This window comes from Spodoptera frugiperda, chromosome 5, assembly GCF_023101765.2.
Source record: "Spodoptera frugiperda isolate SF20-4 chromosome 5, AGI-APGP_CSIRO_Sfru_2.0, whole genome shotgun sequence".
In the NCBI taxonomy this organism is placed as follows: domain Eukaryota; kingdom Metazoa; phylum Arthropoda; class Insecta; order Lepidoptera; family Noctuidae; genus Spodoptera; species Spodoptera frugiperda.
The window spans coordinates 1737201-1762177 of NC_064216.1; the positions used below are offsets into that span (position 1 = coordinate 1737201).

Genomic DNA, 24977 nt, shown 5'->3' on the forward strand with positions numbered 1-24977 from the left:
CTTGTCCACGACACGGTTTTTCAACCGTACGATGTGTTAGCCGTACAGTTTACCGCTGTACGTTTACACGCTTCTATAGTGATCCATACAACACTGACGACGGCGCCGCCGCACGGCGATTTAACCGTAGATTTTTACGGCGAAAAACCGTGTGTGTACAAGAGGCCTTATTTACAACAGGAGTACGTAGCACTTATTATATTTTAGGAGACATTCTTTAAGAACACGGGTAGAAAAAATATAAAATCTAATGCTCTTAGCTTTGTACGAAAAGGTGGTATAAAAATTCATCCCCTTTGATGTAAACTTTAACTTGTACAAACCAAAATTATTTATTTTTAAACTGACATGGTAACTAACTCTATCATTTGAACTTGAGACGAGATATTTACCATGTCTATATGAATTTTGGATGGACGGATAAACTATTCATCCGTGATCATGGTGGTTGCAACAGTCCCGAAATATCGGAAACTCATAAACATGGTAAAATCCTATCTCAAGTTCAAATGATAAAAATTATAATAAAAAACCATTCGATCTTGGCGGGTCACTACCATACACCCAATACAAATAGGAGACGAAACAAATAATAAAATTAAAATTATAAAGAAAAAAAATAATACTTAAAAATAAGGAGAAATGACTAGAATCGTGGACAATCGCTCTTTGAGGATTTGTTGCCAAACATATTTTGAGAAAAATATAAAAAAAGAAACAAATCAATTAATTTTCACGCGAACTTTTTCCAAAAAAGTCATTGATTAAAGCGTAAAAATTTTGAAAATGTTGGTGTATGCTGGTTAATTCAGAAATTATAAGTAAATGTCGCTGACAATTCTTTATTCGTCAAAATAATATACTCGAAGCTAGAAACTTCACAACTTTTGCTTTCATATAAATCATAAAACTGTTTTTGCTGCAAAAACTCGAAAATAATTACTTAGCTACATTCAATTTCTATATTAAAGCCTTTTCAAACTCAAGTGCTAGCATTGCAAAACGTAAAAACAGCTAAATTAGATTTCATTTTCTCATTATTTCATTTCTGAGGTTAATAACGGTCTGGATAATTTGATAGAAGTAATAACTTGGCTAGAATTTTATAATAACATACGAAGGCTTAATACCGTTTCGAATTATTCGAAATAACGAGAAAAAATCCATGTTTTTCTTCACGGCTGTTGACATAACATCAATTTATTTCACCATTGCGTAGCATTTTAGTCCCTATTTACTTCCACATAATGTCTAGAATTATCCAGCACACACCACTAATTTTGTGACACAACAGAAGAATCTTTTTAATCTTCTTTTTCTGCCCAAATGCTGTCTCCGTTCGCCTCACTGCTTCCTCGGACGAACTTCTGGATGGCTGGTAGCTTGTAAAGGTATACTGACAGAAGAGAACCTGCGCAGGCTCCTATCCAGTAGACTGTCGCGTGTTCCAACATGGTGTGACCTTCGCAGCCGGCCTTCAGGGACGTCGCCAGCACAGGGTTGAAATAACCTCCAGAATAGTCGAAAGCTGAAAAGAAAATGAACCAATTACTATGAGTTAGTTGATACTATTGTTAAAAACATTTATGTTATCATTAGACATTTTAACATCTACTTTGATAGACCACAATTTGTAAATAAAAATAGCAAGTTTCTCTTAAATTGTAAACGTCATTGGTACTGAAAGTATACCGTTTTTGACGTATCTTTGAAGAAAATTTTAACAGCCGCACTGAGAGACATTTAATGATTAATTATTATGTAATCGACTTACGTAACTGTTTAACAAGGAACTCGACTAGTACAGAGCAACGCGACTATCGCCGCGTTGTGTCGCGGAATGCTGCTCATGAATATGATCCTCTAACATGGCTTGAAACTAGTCGAGTTCCTCGTCAAACAGTTACGTGAATAAGCTGACAACGTAATAATTAATTTTAACGATTACTTAAACTGTTCCTTAGTAACGATTTCGTATTAAAAACGATTGCTAAGGACTGGGTTAAGCAATCATTACATAACTCTGAGAACGGCGATAAATCTCTATTCAGACATTGAACTTAAATATAAGAATAAATACTAAAAGCAACTACTTACAACTACTCATAGGAGAATGACATGAAAATGTGAATATTTGTACAGTGAGAATGAAATAGTGCAGATTATTTTGAAAATGATGTGAGTTGATGTATCATGCTTGGCTACTGTTGATAAATATTTAGTTAGTGGACACTTATGGCCGTTTTACCCAACCACCCCTAAACCATTTCTTAAGTAATAGTTACTTGATGTGACGTAGCACTAAAACTAAACCAATACTTGTATTGTACGTTTAGGTGGCTAAATGAAACGAGAGCACGTTTAGCGTTCTGATTGGTCGGAACGAATGAACCAACCAATCAGTAGCCGTAATGTGACTTTGTTTTACGTTTAATGTTATCGAAACGAAAGCGCATTCGGCGCTCTGATTGGCCGGCACGAATGAACCAACCAATCAGTATCCTTAGTATGAGTTTGCTTTACGTTTAAAGAAATCGAAACGAGAGCGCGTTCGGTGCTCTGATTGGTTGGTTTATTTGAGCCAGCCAATCAGAGCACCGAACGCGCTCTCGTTTCTATTCTATTCTATTATTTTCGATTACTTTAAACATAACGCAAACTCGTACTAAGGGTACTGAACGCGGTCTCGTTTCGTTTTCGTTCAACGTAAACCAAACTCGTACTAAATTTACAAATTGGTGACAACCAAAATGTCACCTATCTTTATCCTTATCTTTATCTTTATCCTTAAATTTAGGAGAGGTTGGCGTAAACGGGCATTAATGAGAGAAGAATGTACCTTTTCCTAAATGTATTTTGCAAAAGATGGACACGCTTAGGTCCGCATTGGCACTATTGTCCTGATACCGGTAGACGAATACCGTGTGCCTAGTGAGGACCCCTGCAACATTGAGCTGCGCGTGAGTACATGTGAGTTTATGTGAGTATTTATGAGTTTAAGTGAGTTTATTTATGTAAGTGAGTGGATTGGGTGAAAAGCGAGGTGAGAAAACAGGGAAAGCTGTTTGTACAGACAGGTGTGTTTGGGTTTACTGTTGTATTTTGTTGTGAATTACAATTATTTATTGAATTTTATTGGTAAATTGTCATTGGTTAAAATTTTTCTGTGTTTTGTAAGAGTCGTAAGAATTAAAGTCACATAAAATTTTGCATGATCTAGTGACATCCTTAAAAAAATCATTTCTTAACGTTCAACATTTTCAAAGTGAGTGAGTGTAATGAATGAGTGTATAGAGGACATCTGAGTAATAAAAAAATATATAACATTTTTCTCACCAGCTACAACGAGAGAGGTTCCGATGAAGGAATCGATGGCCGTGGCGAAGCGAGGGTTGAGGTCACCGAGCCCTCTTGACGCAAGGCGGCAGAGGCACGTGGCGATACCTTCTACCACGGCACCGTAGATAACGGGTACCTGGAAAATATATGTCAAAGTCAAATCATTTATTCCAATTAAACCATAAATAGGTACTTTTGAAATGTCAAAAAATAAAGAAATAATAGTCCGTCTGTCCGTCAGTGAAGCTAGGTGCTCTTTCTAAAGTGTAGCTTCGAATAGAGAAGAACGAGCAAACTCCATTCGTCACGTAACATTATTTTATATAGGGAAAGATACGTGTTAAACACTCACTTTCTCTCAATCTTCCAATGCCTATCATCAAATTTCCAATACCTAAAAAGTTAGCATCGCACTTGTAACACCTGTGGTGTTGCCGATTGCTAGCCATCAGGTAATCCGTCTGCTCGTTTGCCGGCCTATACCTTAAAAGCCTTTTTATTTTAAAAATATAAGCGTTGTTGGGTGCGTTTACAAACATACAAGTTCCCGTAAACATGACACCCAGACCCGAAACAACAACTTGTTTACTATACAAAACGTTGTTCCGTGCGGGAATCGAACCCGCTACACCCGCTTAGCCACCATATCAATAGTGGAGACATTCCTACACAATCAGCTCAATTCCAATAACACATCATCAATAAGTATAAACAAAAGAATAATCATTTAATTAAACTAAATTGAGTTGGAATTATAATCAGGTTCGGAGATATTATTAGATAGGTATTACATCTAGGTATTATAATAGGCTAGGAATGTTTATCTAGATCCTATGCCTCGCTTGTCCAAATAAATTGTATTGTAGATATTAATTCCCAGGATACCAGTGTGAAATTGAGCGAACATACTGGTATATAGTGGTTCATATTTGTGTAATAATCGAATGAATGGAAAACTTTGTGTTAGGTATACAAAGTTCTACCAATCAGTAAGAAAAATAAATAAAACAAAAACCAAATTTCTGGTAAAAATTACTCCTTATTCGTGAATGTGAGCGACAAATTATTCATTTATAATTATGTACACGGCATTATAAACATTTAGCAATTATTATTCAATGATAGATCATCATCAGCATATAAGTGGCCACAGCTGACCAAAAGCGTCTTTTCACAAAGTGAAGGTTTGAGCATTAAAATCAACACGCTTGCTCAAGGCAGGCGATTTCAAACTTATAATTAGAAATTATAAAGGTTAGGTTTCCTAACGATGTTTTCCTTCACCATTTATCATCATATCATATAGTAGTGTTTAAATAATCTTGGAAAGTACATATAGCTCGGAAACAGACACATTGGTACATGCAGTTAGTAGCATTTGATCCCACACTCTCATGCATAAGAAACGGGCGTCTTAAACCACCGGGCCATCACGACATAAGATAGATATTACGTACATATTATATGATATGATAGATATTATGTACATACAATGTTATGTGATGTGTAACAATAAATGTTCCCTAACGGACTCTAGTACTGACATTTATGATAAATGCAGCCCTGTCTGGAGAGGGTATGATCTAGCACCACATCTTCGAACCAATCGCCATTGGGGACGAGAGGTTACTTGTGCAGTGCATTACAAAATGTAACGGAAAAATGGAACTAGAAAACTGTAATGATGACTTTTGAATGACAAACTGCCGTACTCAGAGACATTTAATGATTATTTAAACTGTTCCTTAGTAACGATTTTGTATCGAAAACAATTGCTTAGGACTGGGTTAAGTAGCCATTAAATGACTTTGAGTACGGTGGTTAGACTTTAAAACTATGATTATATACATCATAAAACTGGTGTTAAAAATTATAAGTTTGAGCAAGCGTGGTGATTAATGCTAGAACCTTCTACGAATGATATGAAGCCTTCGATCAGCAGTGGCCACTTATAGGCTGTTGATGTGAAACATTACTGATTTTTATTTTGTTTAGACCAATTTTATCGCTATAATATTCACATCAGACATAAAAACTATTCTTTGCTTTTTCATATACTTATATATGAAAAAGCAAAGAATAGTTTTTATTTAATCAAAAACCTAATTACAAATGTTTACATCAGAAATTATATACTTGTTTAAGCCAAATCCGACAAGAACCCACCCTTACAACTTTACTAAACTCCCTAATATGAAAATACGAAGAGTTATTTATTCATGTTAACATGATAATAATGTCTGCATCTTGTCTGTCCGTTGCCGTGCACAGCTCTCTCGGCTTCCCGTCAGTTAATCTTTTGTTTAATTAACTAACATTGTTAAGCGCTTGTCTGTGTACTGCTGCCGCAGTTATTTTCAACGTTATTATATTTTTTACTTGAGTTCCTACAAAAGTTAATTTTCTTTTGAATTAAACCCACAACTAAATTGTGGATGAAAGAACTATGTCACTACTTAATATGTCTGTTTCATAATGCCTGATTAAGTTTCTGTTGTAATTGTAACTGTCAGACGCACAGGTCAGACGATTGAATAATTTTGTCGTATTTCCGAAAGTAAGGATTTTTAAGCAATATTTTTTTCTTAAAAAAACGTTGTCTCTCAATAGGATTTCTCCTGTGTCGTGGGTGCGTTTACAAATATAGGTACAAGTTCAGATACACATCACACTCAGACACGAAATAACAATTTGTGGATCACACAAAGAGTTGCTCCGTGCGGAAATCGAACCTGCTACACGCTGCGCGGCAGCCGGTTGCCCAGCTACCACGTCAACCGTGGAGTGCAGTATTTCAATAACATCTTCTCTAAATTAGGGCCAAAAACTTCATAAACAAATCCAAGTAGAACAAACGTACCAACGTAACTGAGATACTGAAAAATAGATATTCAAAAATGTACTATGCATTGCTGGTTTTCAACGAAAACATCACCATCAACCCAATACAAAACCGTCAATGTACCTGTAAGTCAGCCTTGCAGTCTTCAAAAGCCTTATCCTTGTGTGTGTCAGAGATCTCCAGCGCCCAGTACATCTGCACGTACTTGAAGACCAGGATACCACCGGTCAGCTCAGCCCAGGTCTTAAGGAGAGCCTTGCGGATGTCACCCTTGCCTGGAATTTGTAGACGGTATTGGAATTATTTTAATGTCTAATTTGTCTGAAGGTAGACTAGGTTAATTGGCAAATGAAATTAAAATACTTTTCTTTTCCCACATATCTCTAAATGCTCTCATCTTATGTAGCTATCACTACCATGCTTCTTCTGTCACATCTGTATAATTGTTCAATCCATGGTGGTCCATGGTACCATCACATGCAATAATATAAGAATTCAAGTTATATTTAGCAACTGAATGTGTGTTACTGTGAATTTATATGAAATACGTCTCACAAATTGAAAGTCGTAATTTAAAAACACCTCTGAGTTTTTTACTTCTATAACTATAGGATCAATAAATGTTAACAAAGCTAGTTAAGAATTAAGATAAAGATTGTTTTACCTTCAATAACATCTTCGATGTGCGTATAAGGGCAGGCAGTAGCATCTCCCCAGTTGAGTGACCACCAGATCGTCAACGCGAACAGGAATATCGCATACGTCGCTACGCCAAAGTTATCCGCCACTGAAACACATTAATAATCATACTTAATAGTTTAGCTTTGACTGCATGGTTGGCGCGGTGGCTGGGTAACCGGCTGCCGCGCAACGTGTAGCGGGTTAGATTCCCGCACGGATCAACTCTTTATGTGATCCACAAATTGTTATTTCGGGTTTGGGTGTCATGTGTATGTGAACTTGTATGTTTGTAAACGCACCCACGATACAGGAGAAAATACTAGTGTGGGGCAACGTTTAAAAAAAATGCTTTTTGTAATTGAGTAAAAGCATAACTTTACGTTATAACTAAACATAAGTAAATCTCAATTTCGATTTAATCTAGCATAAATAGGCATAGGTTTTTGATTTTCAGCCAGGGATCTCTTCAGGGGTTTCTTGAATTGGCAAACCAACCATCTAATTAAATTTTAATTTTCTAAGCCACATGAAAAGAGGTTATAAATAGACTAGATTGCTTAGTTACGCTAAATAGGTCCAGATACATGTCACCAGTATCAGTAGATTACCCTCAGTCCTACCTCCGAAATCAATGTCTTTATAAACACACCTAATACGCAGAAGAATAGAGCCAAAATTGGGTAAACTTTTTCCGAACTAAACACCATCACTCACCCACAATAAGTTCAAAGCAGCACCCGCATAGTTCAGCAGCAGCTATGGCCTCCTCAAACAGCAACCGGACGAAGGGTTCCTTCACCACCTTCTGCACCACTCGTCTCGCACAGTGCGCCAATAGTGACGTCAGAAGGATGAATAGGGTCGACACCACCAACGGCGCGAATGTCACCTTGTTTATCTGCAAAGAGTATAATTAAGAAAGTTAGCAATCTTATTAATATTATACTTAATATTAGTTAGACACCAATATTATAAATGCGAATTTTAATGAGTATGTGTGTTTGTATGTATTTTTGTTACTAAATCAATTGAAAAAGGTAAAAGGCAGCCGCGAGCAGAAGATACCTATATAAAAAAAATGTGTAAGTAGTATTAGACCGAATCGTAACCGCGCTGCCGCGCAACGTATCGCGTGTTCGAATCCCGCACAGAACCACTCTTTGTGTAATGTTGTTGCTGGTCTGGGTGTCATGTGCATGTTAACTTGTATATTTGTCCACAAAAGACAAAATCCTAATATGAGGCAACGTTAAAAAAAAAAAAAAGAAAAAAACAATACTGACAACAAAAATTTCCACGAACCTAAAATCTCTTTCGCTAAAAGTGTCAAGACTGTGACAGTTTCAATTTTACAGACGTCCCGAGTTTATTACCGGAGGACAAGTTTTACATCGCTCTCTCGAGTTCCGCTGAAGACCCACTCAAGTGGCATTCAGATTGTTTACAACTTCTATAGCGCTTCCAGCATCCAGTATTTCTTGGAACACGGTAATGAGATGGATTCGACGTATTTTCTGTTCGCAATATTTTTACTGTTGCTAAGTCATTATTATTGATTTTATTTGGTAATTGAGTGTTACTTGTTATATAGTTATTTGTCATAACTTTTTTATTTTTAATCATTTAATAACTTCTCCCGCCTTGGGCGAGGCGTGACGGAGGGACTGACTTACTGGCTAAAAACAACCACTTCCTACTTCTGCTTTTCTGGAGTCCGGGAACCCGCTACGCAGCTTGTCATAGGTTAAAATAACATTTAGATTGGTTACCTAATTATCCCATGATAAAGCTTGATTAAATTAAAATATGAATGAATGAATACCTTGTTGATGCGGGTTCAAACCTACCAACGGCATGTGTACCAATGTGACTTTTTCCAACTTATATGTACTCTCTAAGATTATTTCAGACACTACTGACAAACGGTGAAGAGAAAACATCGTGAGGAAACCTGGGCTTATAATTTCTAATTATAAATTGGAATCGCCAACCCGCATTGAGCAAACGTGGTGAATAATGCTCAAACGTCTCTCCATGTGACAAGAAGCCTTTGGTCATCAGTGACCACTTATAGGAGTTATGAGCTTATACATGTTTAGACAATTTATCTATAAACACCAAAAGTTCCCAGTAAATAGCATCCCTACATCAAAAAGTTACAAACAATTTTTTAGTCGCAAAAAATACTAAACTAATACATCAACGTCGAAACATGAAAGAAACTAAAAGTCGATCCCTGTAGACTGAGCGTCGATAAATGTCACGCATTTACTAATATACTAGAACCACCAGTTACTTTGGACACCTTTGGGGCCTAAACGGATCGAAACAAGTGTGGTCAATTTGTATAATGGTTTTAAATAAAGTTAAAATGTCTGTCTACAGCCCCTAGGGAGTGTATAAATTATATAAGATGTTTTCTATCCTTTTTTGCGAGACAAATATCAGCCAGTGGCTTTTTTATGTCATATATTATAAGGTAAACGAGCAGACGGATCACCTGATGGTGAGCAATCGCCGCCGACTATGGACACCCGAAATACCAAAAGCGATGCAAGTACCTTGCCGGTCTTTTAGGGGATAAGAATTTAAGGGTTATTAAGGAATCGAGAATTGGGAAGGGGTAATTGGGCCTCCGGTAACCTAACTCACACAACGAAACACAACGCAAGCGTTGTTTCATGTCTGTTTTCTGTGAGGCCGTGGTATACTACGGTCGAGCTGACCCATTCGTGCCTAAGCATGGCTATCCCACGGTTTCTGATGGTGACTAGACATGCTTGAGCCGAAACATGTCTTCAAAGTGTTTGTCAGTCAGTTTTATGGGAAAACAAATTTTATTCTTACAGTCTTAACTTTTAATGTTCAATGACATGGCTTTTGAAGTCCTAAGTGTTCAGTTTTACGTGTTCAAGACTGAACGAGCAGGAACAATCCATTAGCTTTTCATACGTTGGTATAGTGGTTTGGTTTAGTGCCAATAATTTATTACTTAATGAATCAAAAACTAAATGCATTAAATTCACAACACCAAATGTTAGACATGTGAAAACCAGCGTGCTAATCAAGGGCGAGGAGTTGGACCCTGTAGATTCAACTGTCTTTTTAGGTATAACTCTGGACGCTAAGCTACAGTGGGCTCCACACGTAGATAAGTTGTCGAAAAGACTCAGCTCTGCAGCATATGCCGTTAAAAAAATTAGAAATTTGACCGATGTAAATACAGCGCGATTAGTATACTTTAGTTATTTTCATAGTATCATGTCATATGGTATCCTCCTGTGGGGAAATGCTGCTGACATTCAGTCTGTCTTTGTGCTGCAGAAAAGAGCCATTCGATCAATTTATAATCTTAGTCCGAGGCACTCTCTTAGGGAACTATTTAAAGAAATTAATATATTGACTGTTCCTTCTCAATACATTTATGAAAATGTAGTGTATGCTCACAAAAACATTAATTTATTCAAAAAGTATTGTGATATACATAATATAAACACTAGAAGTAAAAACAAATATATTGTTCCCACTACTAGACTTAAGAAAATAAGTGGTTCGTTCAGATGTCAATGCATACGCTTTTACAATAAAATTCCCAGCGATATTCAAAGTTTGAGCCTGAATAAATTTAAAAATGTTATTAAAGAAAAACTGTATAGTAAAGCTTTTTATAAAATTAAAGACTACTTAGATGATAGTCAGGCTTGGGAGTGAGCCGCTATAATGTCCACACAGGTCATGTTGACATGTTTGTAACACAAGTTACATTTTTATACAATTTGACATGATATACATTAATATCATTCGATATTTTTTTGTTTTCACATATTATTTTTAAAATTGTTAGTTTGAGGACCGTGCGAGAGTTTGCCTAGTCATTTCACTTTTAGTTAATTATATTCTGACAGTGTGAGCATTTGTGTGGCCTACCCAAATGTTCTTTTGGTTGGTATTGTTCGTCGGATCATTCAGCAACAGCCGTCAGCTGAGCTCATTGTAAACTGACACATGCTTGCTGCCATCTGAACAGGTCCGCTCAAACTGCTGTGGTTCTTTCCTCAAAAGACCACTACAGAATAAACTTGCACGGTTCTCCGACATCTTTAATTGATTTTGTCTGGACTTTAAAAGAGACTATGACCTCTGAGTTTGTTTCGGCATTTCTTCTCAGAGTAGTCGGATAGGAAATGCCGGCCTCATCTAGCTATTTGAAATATTGACGTGTAAAAGTGTTATTTTATAATCTATTTACAGAAATAAATATCATTTATCATTTATCATTTATTTATCATTTACGTTCGGGTATTTTAGGTGTATTGCCATAAAATGGCTCAATTTCAAACCTTTCTCACAATTTTAAACACTTAAACAGAAAACTACTTAACTCATCAGGGAATTGAACCCAAAATGCTTCAACACTTTCCTCACCTTCCAAGAATTAAAGTGTTAGAAGAGATATTTTTTAACCGACTTAAAAAAAAGGAGATATGTATGTATGTATGTCTGTGCGTGATTATCTCGCGTTTGGCTGAACCGATTTTGTTGCGGTTTTTAGTACAGTATTTTTCAGATTTAGGAGGACTTAGGCATATTACCTGACTTTTAAAAACAAAGGCTATAAAAAATAAAGCGGTTTCTTTTAAAAAAAACAGCTATAACACATATGGTATTAAGAATTAGAAGAAATAATTTTAACTATTTTTAAGTGAAGTGACTATTCTAATAAACATTTTCTTAAAATCTAATCTCTCAGCTTACCTAAGTCAAAAACTGTAAACTAATAAATTATCGTCTAGTAAATTATTCAGGGTGGAAGCAAAAACTGACGTCTTTGAGCCTAGATTATCTAGGTTTTGCTAACGAGCTTACTTTTTGTGACCTAGCCAAGTTTTCAGATAAACCACTAAACTTAAGGTTTAGTATAAAAAGTTGACTTTGCAAATAAGATACGTAGTTTGATCTACGACAAATTTGTGTTGACTGAACATGATATCTAGTATATAAAATTTCCATGTCACAATGTTAGTTACCGTACCGCTCCGAAACGGCTTTATCGATTTTTAACAAATTTTATATGCGCATTCAATAGGTCTGAGAATCGGCGACTATCTATTTTAAATACTCTAAGTAATAAGAGTTGTTCACGGTTATTTCTGTTTTTTTTTTTTGACTTTTATATAATGTGGCATTATAGATAAAAGAATTTTATTTATTTATTTTATTTAGTTATTTATTTAAAACTCAGAATACTTTAATAAAATACGCAGCCCACATAGCGAATTTGCCAAAATAAAAAACGTAAATTTTGAGTACCTACGATATCTACCACTATCTACTTTCTACTTTATACTCTCTATCTACTTTTGAGTGCTACGAGTACTAAAAAACGTGAAAAGAGTTCATGGGAAATAACGAGTTCGTCCTTTCGTAAGTGAAAAAAGAGCTAAAAACTAGTCTAAAAAGTATCCTAGCGCTCTTTTTGTTAAGTTGCATCGTTACTGTTTGAGGGAAACCAAAATAGTATAAAAAATAAGAATTTTATGCAGAATTTTTAGCTTTTTCAGATATACATACCTACTAAAATAGCTCGTTTGCCAATCAAAATATTTTTATAAAAAAGCTCCTTTTAAAATATCATTGTTCCATTGTTTCTGTCTACTCCCATGGAAGACAGGCTTCTTGAGAATATTGTTTTACATTTGATATATTTCAGAAAGTAGGCACAACAAAGTACTTAAAAGTATCTGAATGTCACGCCTTTTTATTCCCAAAGGAGTAGGCAGAGCACATTACGGCACGTAATGTCGCTGTACAATGTACACCCACTTTTCACCATTTTGTGTTATAAGTTAAAAGCCCAAAAATACTTTGCCCGATCCGGGAATCGAACCCGTGACCTCGTGTCGACACTCGACCAAGGCAGGTTCTTTAAAGTATTTATCAATTTGTATGTTAAAATACGGTATCGTAAATTGAGATTGATTTTCAGTAAAATAAAAAACACTTAAAACGAATTTTATGGAGTTCAACCAGAATACATTTCCATCATCTAATTCACATTATAGTCTACCCTTTTAAAGCACAAAAAATAACCCAGCAAAAAATATGTTCACATTTTTAAAACACCGAAGCATTCCGAGAAATATATTAAATGGAAAATTTTGTTTTTATTCCTAAAATGTTCCAAAAATAGACACCGTTTACATGAAACTAGTAGATACTTGAAATTGTCAAACTAAGGGTGATTTTCCACCAGAGATGTGCTATGCTACGTTGCTGTGGTTGTGTTTGGCTTCCACCAATCATATTCATTGGTACACATAGCACTGGTGGAAACGGACTCAGTTAAACTACGTCTTTTATATGGAAAGATGCGATGCGGATGGCTTCCCAACTATCGATACCTCGCATACTCGAGCTGTGCATCTTCCTCGCACAGCTACTTGGCTTAGTATCAGTGGAAACGATCACATAGTTTCTCAGCTCAGCTATTACATCTTCGTAGCATAGCTACATAGCACATCTCTGGTGGAAAAGCACCTGTATTGAATAGATTTTTATCTGTTACAAAATTGTAAATCCGAGAATCTAACATTCTGACATTTCCTCACATTTTTTCTATCCCATGGTTGAAACTCAGTACCTACAGAGGCCTTAGTATGAGTTTGTTTTACGTTTAACGAGATCGAAACGAGAGCGCGTTCGGCACTCTGATTGGTTGGTTCATTCGCGCCGGCCAATCACAGCGACGAACGTGCTATCGTTTCGTTTTCGTCCAACGTAAAACAAACTCATACTAAGGATACTGGTTCCAGCTAGTAGACACACTAGACACAGTGCTTCAACGTGCACCCTTCAACTTGGCGCTGACAAATCTAGTTGCAGCATGTGTGCTTAACAGCTGAGTGATTGACAAAACCTAGAGTCTAGAATATACGGGAGTTTGTTACGGAAACAGTCACTTCCCAACAGGTAATTTCAATTTTGGTATTTAAATCTATGCTAATGCGCAACTATTAATGAAGATGGAAATATAATTTCCCCGGTTAGTATATTAAGTTTAACAATAACTACCCAAAACCTATTTCAGATCACATCACATCAACAACCTATAAATTGTCACTGCTGAACAAAGGCCCCTTATCGCACGGAGAAGATTTGTGCAATAATCACCATGCTTGCGGGTTGGCGATTACAACATAATTAGAAATCATAAACCCAGGTTTCCTCACGATGTTTTCCTTTGTAAGTGGTGTCTTAATAATCTAAAAGTGCCTACATATATTATTTTACGATACGAGGTTTCGAACCTAAGGACTGAGTTAAGTAGCCATTAGATGACTCTGAGTACGGCGGTGATTCATTATTTTTATTTAATTTTCCATCAAAAATCATATTATAACTAGTCAAGAGAACTTAAATAAAATTAAATGTTAATTATCGAAAATCCTTTATAACACAACCTAAATAATTAATAACCGCATAAAGCATTATTTTAATGCGACAAGTACTAAATAATCCGTGTTCGTAATTTATTCTCGTGTTGGTAATAAAGAGCGAAGTTTATTTTAGTTAGAAAAACGATGTATAAACAGAAACTAAGCGATTTACGATAGTTTGTTTTATGTTCAGTGTAAATATTTATTCCTTGTATTTTATTTTTCATACTAATGGTATGTCGGTAATGATGTTCATAAATATTGTAAGATTATACTATATTATTAGTAGTATGTTAATAGAATAGGGTAGATGACTATTTTTTATTTCAATGTCCGTCTTGTAGATTATTTTAAAACATTAGACACGTATTTTTTATTTGCGTACGGAAACAAATACTTGCGAAGATATGTGATATTGATTTGAAATATCGCGTGACGTCATTTCTAGGTACGTTTTAAACGTAGAAATGACGTATTTGCTCCCACTCCTAAACTTTGATTCGTTTTATTTAAGTATTGTTATGCTATATGATATAATTAAAATATAACGTGATAAATATTTTTTCTTTACCTAACTGATGGACTAAATATTATATTTTTATTTTTTATACCTCGTCATCATCCCTATTTCAAGTCGTGCCCGTCCTAACCACATCCCCGTATATTCCCCCCCATTTGGAAGTCTGTGTATTCGACACCGTATCACATGGTAAAGTAGATGCTATCGGAACTCACATCTCTCTACTGACGAGCAGTGGTTCTCAACCGGTGGTCCGTGGACCACTAGTAGTCGGCTGAAGACAAAAAATGATCCGCGAAATAATTTATTAATTGATTTATCTTAACATTAATAATTCTAAATTTAAAAATAAAAACCAAATATCTGTATAAACATAAAATTAAACTTAACATTAACGTTATCCTAGTACTTACTTACTAACATTTACAAATTATAGGAACTCTTTACCACAACCTCATATGTTACATAACAAATACTCAAATGACTATACCTCTGTCCAATAAATACCACGGATTATGCTCAAATTAAGTTATATCAAAGTAGACAACTGCGAGGAGCAACTAATTTCAATAATCTTAAAGTCACTGATAGGGTTAGATTACTAATTTTTGTTTTAATGTCCGTCTGGTAGATTATTTTAAAACACGTGCTTTTTTTCTTACGGAAACAAATACTTTCGACGCTATATTGATCTGAAAAAAGTAATAGTGGTCCCTAACTTAACAAGTAAGTATATTATAAAAGTGGTCCTTGACCAGGAAAGGGTTGGGAAGCCCTGCTATCGAGCATAGACTTGATGAAGATTGTTCGGGTTTGTGTAAACTGTAGCCCAGGTTCTATGCTTGTGCCGTGTCTATTAGTAAAGTTATTCAATTATGGTAGTAGGGTTGTTGGGTGTAGATATATTTTCGGATTTTGATAAAATTAAGATTAAGTGTGGGAGAGCCATGCTTCGGTACGAATGGGCCGGCTCGACCGGAGTGATACCACGGCCTCACAGAAAACCGACGTGAAACAACGCTTGCGTTGTGTTTCGTTGTGTGAGTGAGGTTACCGGAGGCCCAATTCCCCCCTTCCCAATCTTCCCCATCCCCGATTCCCGAACAACTACCCTTAAATTCCTAACTCCCAAAAAGCCGGCAACGCACTTGTAACGCCTCTGGTGTTTCAAGTGTCCATGGGCGGCGGCGATTGCTTAACATAAGATAATACGCCTGCTCGTTAAAAAAAAATTAAAAAGACTCGTGTTGCATAAAAAAAAGATGCAACTTATCCCATTTTATATATTGCATTTTATCCCCGAAAGGGGTAGGCAGAGGTGCACCTGCACATAACGATACTTAATGCCACTGTAGAATGTACATCCACTTTTCACCATTTGTGTTATAAGTCCCATGTGGGTGATAGGGCGAACCTATTGCTGTATACTGGGCACAATTCCAGACTCAGTGCTACTACTACTAACAGATTTTTCGAAAAACCGAAAAAAAAAAACAGTAATACGTTAGTCGTAAGTATAACTCGGAAAAAGTCACATTGGTATTTGCCGTTGGTAGGTTTCGAAACCGCGCCCTCAAAGCATGAGAAGCGTTTTGAACCTCCGGCAGACATGACAGCTTAAAATTATGAATGGCTTACTCAAGTGAAACAGTAGAATATCCTGGTATAAATTTTCATTCGACAAAATGAATAATTCCGTTTATAATATTGTTAATTACAACCCTTGATTGAATGTCATTCAGCTTATGTAATTAATTTAATAGAAAATGTATTTGATATTCCTCAAATTCAGTTGTATTTGATTAGAGATTTAAATTGTAATATATTATTAAATTAAATCGACAAAACCTCGAAATGTTTAAGGAAGTAATTTCTAATATTTTGAAATGACACTGTTTAAAACAATTGGAAAATGTTGGTATTAGGTATTCAAATATTACCCCTCTCGATTTTTTTTTTTTTTTTTTTTTTGTAACGCGATGGAAATCCTCATGGACTTCCCACGCCGTGGGGACGACGGGGGGGTGTGCCGGACTCTTACCGGCTAAAACCACCGCGGTGTTCCTCCACTGCCTGTGGCCGTGATCCGGGCTGCCCTCACGGATTCACCGCACCCGGCAGGCTTCGACCTACCGCTCGTTTGTGGCAGGTCCCGCCACGTTGGCGGCCCTGGGAGGCTGCTTTCTTCCTCGAGGGGCGCGCATGGAACACTACGCTAACGTCTACTCTTGCCTATACAGCGGACGTCTTACTCCACCAATCAGTCGCCCGTAGGCCTTTCCTATGGAGGTCGTAGATCGGCTGTCGCCTCACGGCGCTGACGATTGGCGCGTCTACGGCGGGAGGGAAAAGATCTTGATTCCCTCCCCTTTCAGCCGCTTCCTTTGCCAACATGACTTGTTCACAGAAGGAAGCGACTCCGTCCCATGCACTCTCACTGTCGACCATAGCTTGTATAACAGTCGACAGTGAGAGGTCTCTACCGCCGAGTACTGCAATGAGTTCACGGCGCGGCTCTGCCCATGCAGAACATTCTTCGAGCGTATGCCGCGCCGTGTCCTCCAAACCACCATCGCAGTGATGACACACCGATGTCTGCTCCCGGCCTATGCGACACAAGTACTTTCCAAAGCAGCCATGTCCGGAAAGTACCTGTGTTAACCGGAAGGTTAGGACACCATGCCCTCTGCCGATCCACGCCTCCATGACGGGACTTACAGCCGCTATAATGGCGTGCCCTGCACTAGGTTGCGCAAGTCGTGTTTTCCACTCCGTTATTGTGTCACGACGGAGTTCAGTCCTTCGTGCCTCAAGAACTCGAGGTGGATATCGCTCGCCCCGGGCAGCCAGCTCCCCGCGCCACCTATATAGTGATGCGAGAGCCTTTGCTTCCAAGTCCCAGGGTGGGGATCCAGCTAAGAGGCTTGCAGCCTCGAAAGAGATCGTGCGGTAACCCCTTATCACTCTGATGGCCATCGCGCGCTGCGAACTTCGCAGTAAAGCGATATTGGGCGCCGTCAGTCCATCCGCCCAAACTGGTGACCCGTAGAGGGCCATTGACCGCACGATCACCCCTCTCGATTCACCCAAGGCGAGAGAAGTCATTGGATGATTTTCCCCCTCAAAAAAAGGTATTCAAATATTATTTGAATTTTTAATATTTTTCATCATTACTAGCACAGATTATTTAATAAAAAATATCATAACTATAACCCATAATAAAATGTAACAAACGGTAATCTTCATGCTATCACTACTTATTATAATAACAATTTAAATTTCTATCAAAAACTATTAACAAAATACAAAGAGAATAGACTCACAACTTTCATAATTCGAACGCAAAGGCGCGTTCCACATCCCTACCGTTTAATTACAACAGCCAACAAATTTGTTAGCTGGCAACAATTTTAGTGAAACTGTATAGTCGAGTATTCATTTGAGTTTAACTGAAATGCTACTAAGTGGAACGAGCTTCTGAAGTTGATCTGATTTTGTGCATTCCCGACAACTATCCTACTTAATTGTTCTATCTAACTAGATATTAAGCATCGACGTTTGCTTGTTGTCGGTATTTAGTAATTTATTGAGAGTTGTGTTGGTTTAATGGCTATTTAGAATTCAGCAATAAAATTCTAATAACTTTTGTAGCTGATATACCAAATCTCCAGTTATCTTTAATGAATACAGGGGTGTCAAAATGTTTATTTTGTCTCTTCTTTCTTTCTCTTTTCTCATAATTCCTAATTCCGATCAGAACTTGTAGCCAAGTCAAATACCATTTAGCATTTGTCTGTACGAGTATAAACCTATTTCATATGAATTGACGTAAATTTTGACATTTGTCAGTGCCATCCACATGGCTTTTTCTACTCTCTTTATAGTTAAGCGCTTAAGTAGCATTTGGCTAGAGGCTCAGGATTCTTATTTTTAATCTAATAGGGATAACAACTAAAGGAAAAATAGCTATGTGTCATAAAACAAAATAAAATCATACCTGACCTATGTCTATAATTAAATAAATAAATAGACCGAGAAGAAATAGCACAGATAATAAAACTACAATGTAGACCATAGTTACAGATGCGGTGAATCAACACACACCCATCCCATGTCCCATGCCAAGTTTCAAAACGAATAAAAATTACTTCATTCCTTACGTCAGTGAATTACGTTCGGTTATAAAAACGTAGAATTGGGTAATTTCCTAAGTCAAAAATAAATTATTTTGGCATTTAAATACAATAAAATATCCCAAAATAATTGTACTTTCATTCATTAATTTGACAATATACTTCATTATTAAATTATTTTAGCTAATTTTAGAGAAGTAAGTATGCTATGTGACCTGAAATTAATATGACGTCATAAGTTGCGAACTCCGTAACGTTATGTATCTATGTCTGTTTTTTCTAAAATACGGTAGTTTAATAACTAGTCAAATTCAATACTTTTATTGAAATGTCAAAAACTATATTTTTCTATGATTTTTGTAGGTCGCTTCTATGGCGTACATTGCTATCAGAAGGACATTAAAATAAAAATTAGTCATCTACCCTATTCCCGTGCCCGGAAAAATGTTAATAAGTTATTCTTAGTTTTTCCTTACATTGATAATTATCTTACTACAATATAGAACCAGTGTTGATATTGTATTTTTAAAACAATATCATAATAAATTAGTCATCTACCCTATTGTAGAAGGTAAATTAATCAGAAAACATGTAGCAAATGTATTTGGCTGCCAATCTTGAATTAGACCAGCGTAGGAGATGTTTTCCTATGTTTTGTTGATAGCATTCTGTATTTATATTTATAGTAGAGAACATAACATGATGTCATGTCTGTTTATACCTTTATGAGGTAAGCAGAGGGTAGTTGCTGGGGCAACAACAATACTAATATTTACAAGAATTAGGCGGATTTGTCTTCCACTGTACCTATAGGCAATGAGCCTATCGTCACATCAATCCTTATTTTAGAATCCATACACTAGGGATGATGACTGGGTCAAAAATAAATTATTACAACTTTTCAATACGCTAAAATATTCAAAAATTTACACTCTCATTCATAAATTTTCGATTTTTTAGCTAGCTACAATTTTTAGAAATAAATCTGCTATTTGACGTCAATGACTTATGACGTCATAATAGGATCTGTCCTCCGCTGTACCTAATAGGCAATGAAACTATCGCCACATATCAATCCTTATTTTAGAATCCATGCAATTAGGTACAGGTAACTTAGATACCTTAGGCAAAGACAGGACAATTAGGAAAGTCTATCCTCTAAGAGTACAATTCAACTTCAAAATGAAATCCAAACCTCACCATAATTACAGTAATACTTAAAGTGTAAGTGAATTTTAGATAAAAAGGTAACCAAAGTAAAAACTATTGGAAAACTATTCTGTAAAATGCTGCACGTTTGATTTCAGTAAAATCGTTTTCGATTTCAGGGAAATCGGATTAACTGTCCTCTTCTCTGAGAGCTATTTAAAATAATAGGAGAAACACTTCAATTGTAAGTTTTAACTGTTAAAAGCAAAGTTACAAAGAGAATACTTATAAGTTAAAACTAACTATAAATCATAATGGTAACATTAGATTTGATTTAATTTTTAATGTCTCATCTGGGTCTACAATTTAAAAAGGTTACCAAATAAAAGTATTTGTATTTTTGTCATAATCAGAAATAATTTTAATATTAAAAGAAACATTTTCTTACTCAATTACCAATAGGCATTATAATAAAAAATAAAAAAGCACATTACCATAATGAAAACAAATCCTTTGCCTGTATTTAAAAATAAAACAAACTTTTATCGGGGCACCACGCACTTAAATTTCGAACACCACCAAAAAAACCACAGACAATATAAAAACAGATAATAGTTATGAATAAATGTCAGAAAAATTACGCACCAAAAATAATTTTATTAACTGTCAAATTACTTTTTTGTTATAAAACATTTTATGTTATTTTTTTATTAACTCTTTTTGTTTAGTGTACTGCGTCACAATCTCATACTGAATACTGATTTAAGAACATAAACTGGATGCAGTGGGTCGTGTCTATCAATTGAATGTTTCCTCATTGTTTTCTACCTGTAGTTAAATGATGTTGCTCACAATTGATATTCAAACAACATACCTACGTAGCTGCATTGGTAAGATAGCATAAAATCTTTTGAGATTTTTCGTATAAAATTTGAACTAAGTTTTTGTCTCAAGTATTACTTTTAATTCGAAATTCTCGGTTAAAACCTCAAAATTAAGTCAAAAGAGATTTAGGCCCTTAACTGCGAACTCTCTTGCCGGGGCGCCGGCTCGAAAATTAGGTGTAGGAATAGATTGGTTTTTAGTCTCCAAGAGTCTGACACACTTTTTCACCTCACCCAAGGCGGGATTTTCCACCCAAAAACAGGCCCTTTTTTACAATGTCCGATTCAGATCCTACTAGTTTAACAAACGGATAATTTGACGCCAAACCTATTTCTATGTCTCAAATTATCGTAAGTCAGTGTACCCAGTAGATATTTAATCAGGGAGACATATAGACCCTTTTACATACAATAAAAACATATCACACATACCTATATATGCAACTTATTTCATACTACATATTATAATAAAAGGTTATCAAACAAATAACTCACGAAGATAAAATAAATCGAGAGCAAGGATTCTTTACTACAAGTACTTAAGTGCAATATGTATCCCTAGTAGTAAAATATTACGACTCGGTCTGGATAAAGGAGTTAGATGCACTAGTAGGGGTCAGGTCATTGATCCCTGGTCCCTGATACTCTTCGTCTACCAACGTTATTAAGTAGGTTTAGGGCTGGCTCTTGTGTAAAAAGGAATATAATTATTTAAATTTGGAAATGTTTTTTTTTAAAGGAATATAATTATTTAAATTTGGAAATGTTTTTTTTTTATAATGACGTATACACATGTATTCATTCTTTATAGGACAGTGCACTTTTGAATAGGGTACCTATCGATGTTCAAAAAACAGGACGGAATTTGTAGTTATTTTTATTGTAGTTTAAAAATATATTAGTTTATAGATAACTTAACACGTTAACTGCCACGTAGGTCACCGGTGACCTACGCTGGTGGAGGATTTGCCCTCAATAGATTTCTGATGGCAGTTAAAGGCTTAAAATTAAATAATTTGTTTAATTTAAATACCCAAATATTATCTTAATAGTAACAGTTTACTCATGTACATTAATGGAGAAAAGTTCGACTAGTTTTGAGTTACAGACAGAGTCACTGACTAGGCTGTGCGATGTGGCTGCGTCTGCACACGTTGTTAGTGATGAAGAGTCCCTCTGTGACTCGAAACTAGTAGAACTTTTCTCCATTAACGTGCGTGAATAAAGCGTGATTTTTGTTAATCAAATATTATCGTATCCTATAATATTAAAAAGTTCTGTTTTTGATAAAGTTACTATAAATATACGATGCTATTCGACAAATCGGGAAACTAGATTAGATTTTAAGAATTTTTGAGGAATGATTGTCCAGGCCTCTATTCCTATAGACCCAAGTACAAAATTCATAGTAGGTACGTATCTATACCCACTTACTAAACTGTCCGTCACAATTTAGTTCACTCATCAATTGGCTTACTAGTTGCGCTAAATAAACAGCTGATTTACTATCCCGCGGGTCGTACCAAGTAGGTCACATAATGGACTCGCCGTGTAATCGCTCTGATTGTTCCATTGTTTACAGCTGACCTCTAAAACCCTTTTATTGTTAAAATTCTACCTCATGATGTAATTCACTGTTAAAAGTAACCTCTTATTTTGGTTTTTAAATTGAATAAAAAAATAACGTTTCGAAATATGTTTGAATTTAGAATACAGAAAAAAAATGTTTACGTTGACGTCACACATTCTATTCGAAGTTTTCAAACGCGGAAATTTAAAAATAAATGTTCGGTTAAGTTGGTACAATTTATTTTTAACAGCTCGATGTTTGAAATAATTTTGTTAAAATACACACTGATGATATTTAATTTTAATTAAAATAATAAATATTAATAAATAAGCACTATAAATAAAACAACTAACCTTAACGACGACTTTAAGAAAAATCCCCAAAACGTCAATTGTGAACTTCATTTTGTCTTCTTCAGCGATAACCACACGATTATTTTCAATTCACTTTTTAATTCACTTTACGGACTGAAACATTAAGACGAAAGCCAATTAGAACACAATCCAGCCAATGTTAAGTATTACGCGAGCATTTCTATTGACCACCTCACAAATATGTCCGAATTTCAAGAGCAAACTATTTCAGTAACATTATCAAACTTACCATTTTACATTAAAACGTCCAAAATATAATATTATCACAAAATTCACATGAAAATTTTCGTGATATCGATTTAAGTCGGGTTCGTCGGAAAAATATAATATGTACTACGTTTGGTTTTTATTGTGTGAACGTTTGCTGTGCGCACACGCATCGTGCGAGGCCAGGCGAAGGCGTTCTTAATATAGAAGCGAACGAAATCGGACTAGAGATCGGATCACCCAGGGATTTAGTTTTATACTGCTCAATTGTCGAGTAAAAAGAATTGTGAATACAGACAACGTCTGGGGTACACATGTGCTAGCCCAAGTTGTCAAGTGCAATGATGATAAAATTATAGTTTCCGAGATCTCCGGGGGACATACGGTGTCAAAGAGTAAATATCTGAGTAGAGATGCAACTCGGATCATTTCATAATTGTTGATTATTTTTGTTGCGGAACCAAAGACCAATGCAATATGTATTTTGTTTAAAAACGTTTCTGTCTCCAGACATTAAAAAAAATTAGGTGTTGATAGACTAGGAAATTCCGAGCCCTAAAGATAATTAAAATCCCACTAATCAAACGTCAAACATCAATTTACTACACAAGATTTTGAAGAAATTTGACATACTGATAGGGTTAGAACTGACTTCAGTGATACAATATTTTTTATATCTTAAGGGATATGCGGGCAAAGCCGTTGGCAGAAGCTAGTTAATTGATAAAATATAAACCCTTACTTCTTCACTGTATAATATGATATTATGTATATCTAACTTAATTTTTAATAAATTATGTTTGAAGATTTAAAAAAAAAGTGCCATCAAAATCTTATACAAATAAATAGTTAGGCATAAAGACCCACGTAACAAACCAGTCGAGTCTATTTAAATAATCTTTGGCCGCCCCTTCGCGTAGGTACTGATACTATAATTGATATTCATTACACGACACTACTGTACATCCGAAGTTCCAAGGCATATTTATACATACATACAAATATTGTGTATGTATGTGTGTTTGTGTTTGTGTGGGCTAGTCAAAAATAACAGAACAGTTGATGAGTGCTTTATGTTAAATTTTATTTACTTATGGCGTTCAATGACTTTTTTTGTATTATGTACTTTGAGTACCTAATATTCTGTAGTACTCTTAAGTATTGGTCATTATTACGTAAGGCGTAAGGTCTTTTATTCTTTAAAAATGTAGTTTAAATGTGTGGCCGTACACAACGGTATCCACATGAGGGTCAAGTCTCATCATCATCATCTTTGTCATGGTCAGATTGTAACTATGTTGACTGCACGGTTGGTGCGGAAGCTGGGCAACTAGCTGCCGCTCTACGTGTAGCGGGTTAGATTCCCGCACGGAGCAACTCTTTGTGTGATTCACAAATTGTTGTTTTGGGTTTTGGTGTGTTTGTGATATTGTATATTTGTAAACGCACCAACAATGTAGGAGAAAATCATAGCGTGGGGCAACATTTAAAAGCAAACTATACCACTGCTTCTCTTACGAAGAAGAAATGAACATTAATTACCATGCTTCCTCTAGAAGACTTTTCCTATGAATTGATGATTTCAAAATTATCGTTAGAAATTATAAGCCCAAGCCATGGCGAAACTGGTACAAAGTGGGTAAAAATATTATAGTTATTCCTAAGCCTATGGCCCAGTAGAACTGATACCGACCCGCAGCTGCGGACTACCTAGCGGGTTACCGGGGCGCCACCGGCTCGAAAGGTAGCAGCAGAAACTGTGTGGGTTTCAGTCAGTAAGGGTCGGGCATCTCTCTCGCCTCACCCAAGGCGGGAAAATTCATGAAATGATTATCTCCCTAA

At 35.9% G+C, this 24977-nt stretch overlaps 1 protein-coding gene across 2 annotated transcripts; it reads right to left on the reverse strand.

Annotated features, from left to right (window-relative positions):
* Positions 1–175: 175 nt before the first annotated feature.
* Positions 176–23393, reverse strand: LOC118271613 (aquaporin-11). Of its 2 annotated transcripts, XM_035587712.2 has the most exons (8): positions 23158–23393; positions 22908–23021; positions 7577–7760; positions 6846–6968; positions 6305–6456; positions 3337–3475; positions 2840–2941; positions 176–1528 (listed from the first exon to the last, which is right to left on the reverse strand). In XM_035587712.2, the coding sequence occupies exons 2-8, from the start codon at positions 22956–22958 to the stop codon at positions 1305–1307; spliced, it is 975 nt and encodes a 324-aa protein (XP_035443605.1). In that variant the 5' UTR covers positions 22959–23021; positions 23158–23393; the 3' UTR covers positions 176–1304. The 2 variants fall into 2 exon arrangements, with proteins under 2 accessions (XP_035443605.1, XP_035443607.1); XM_035587714.2 differs by lacking the exon at positions 2840–2941 and having other exon boundaries at positions 23158–23373.
* Positions 23394–24977: the final 1584 nt, after the last annotated feature.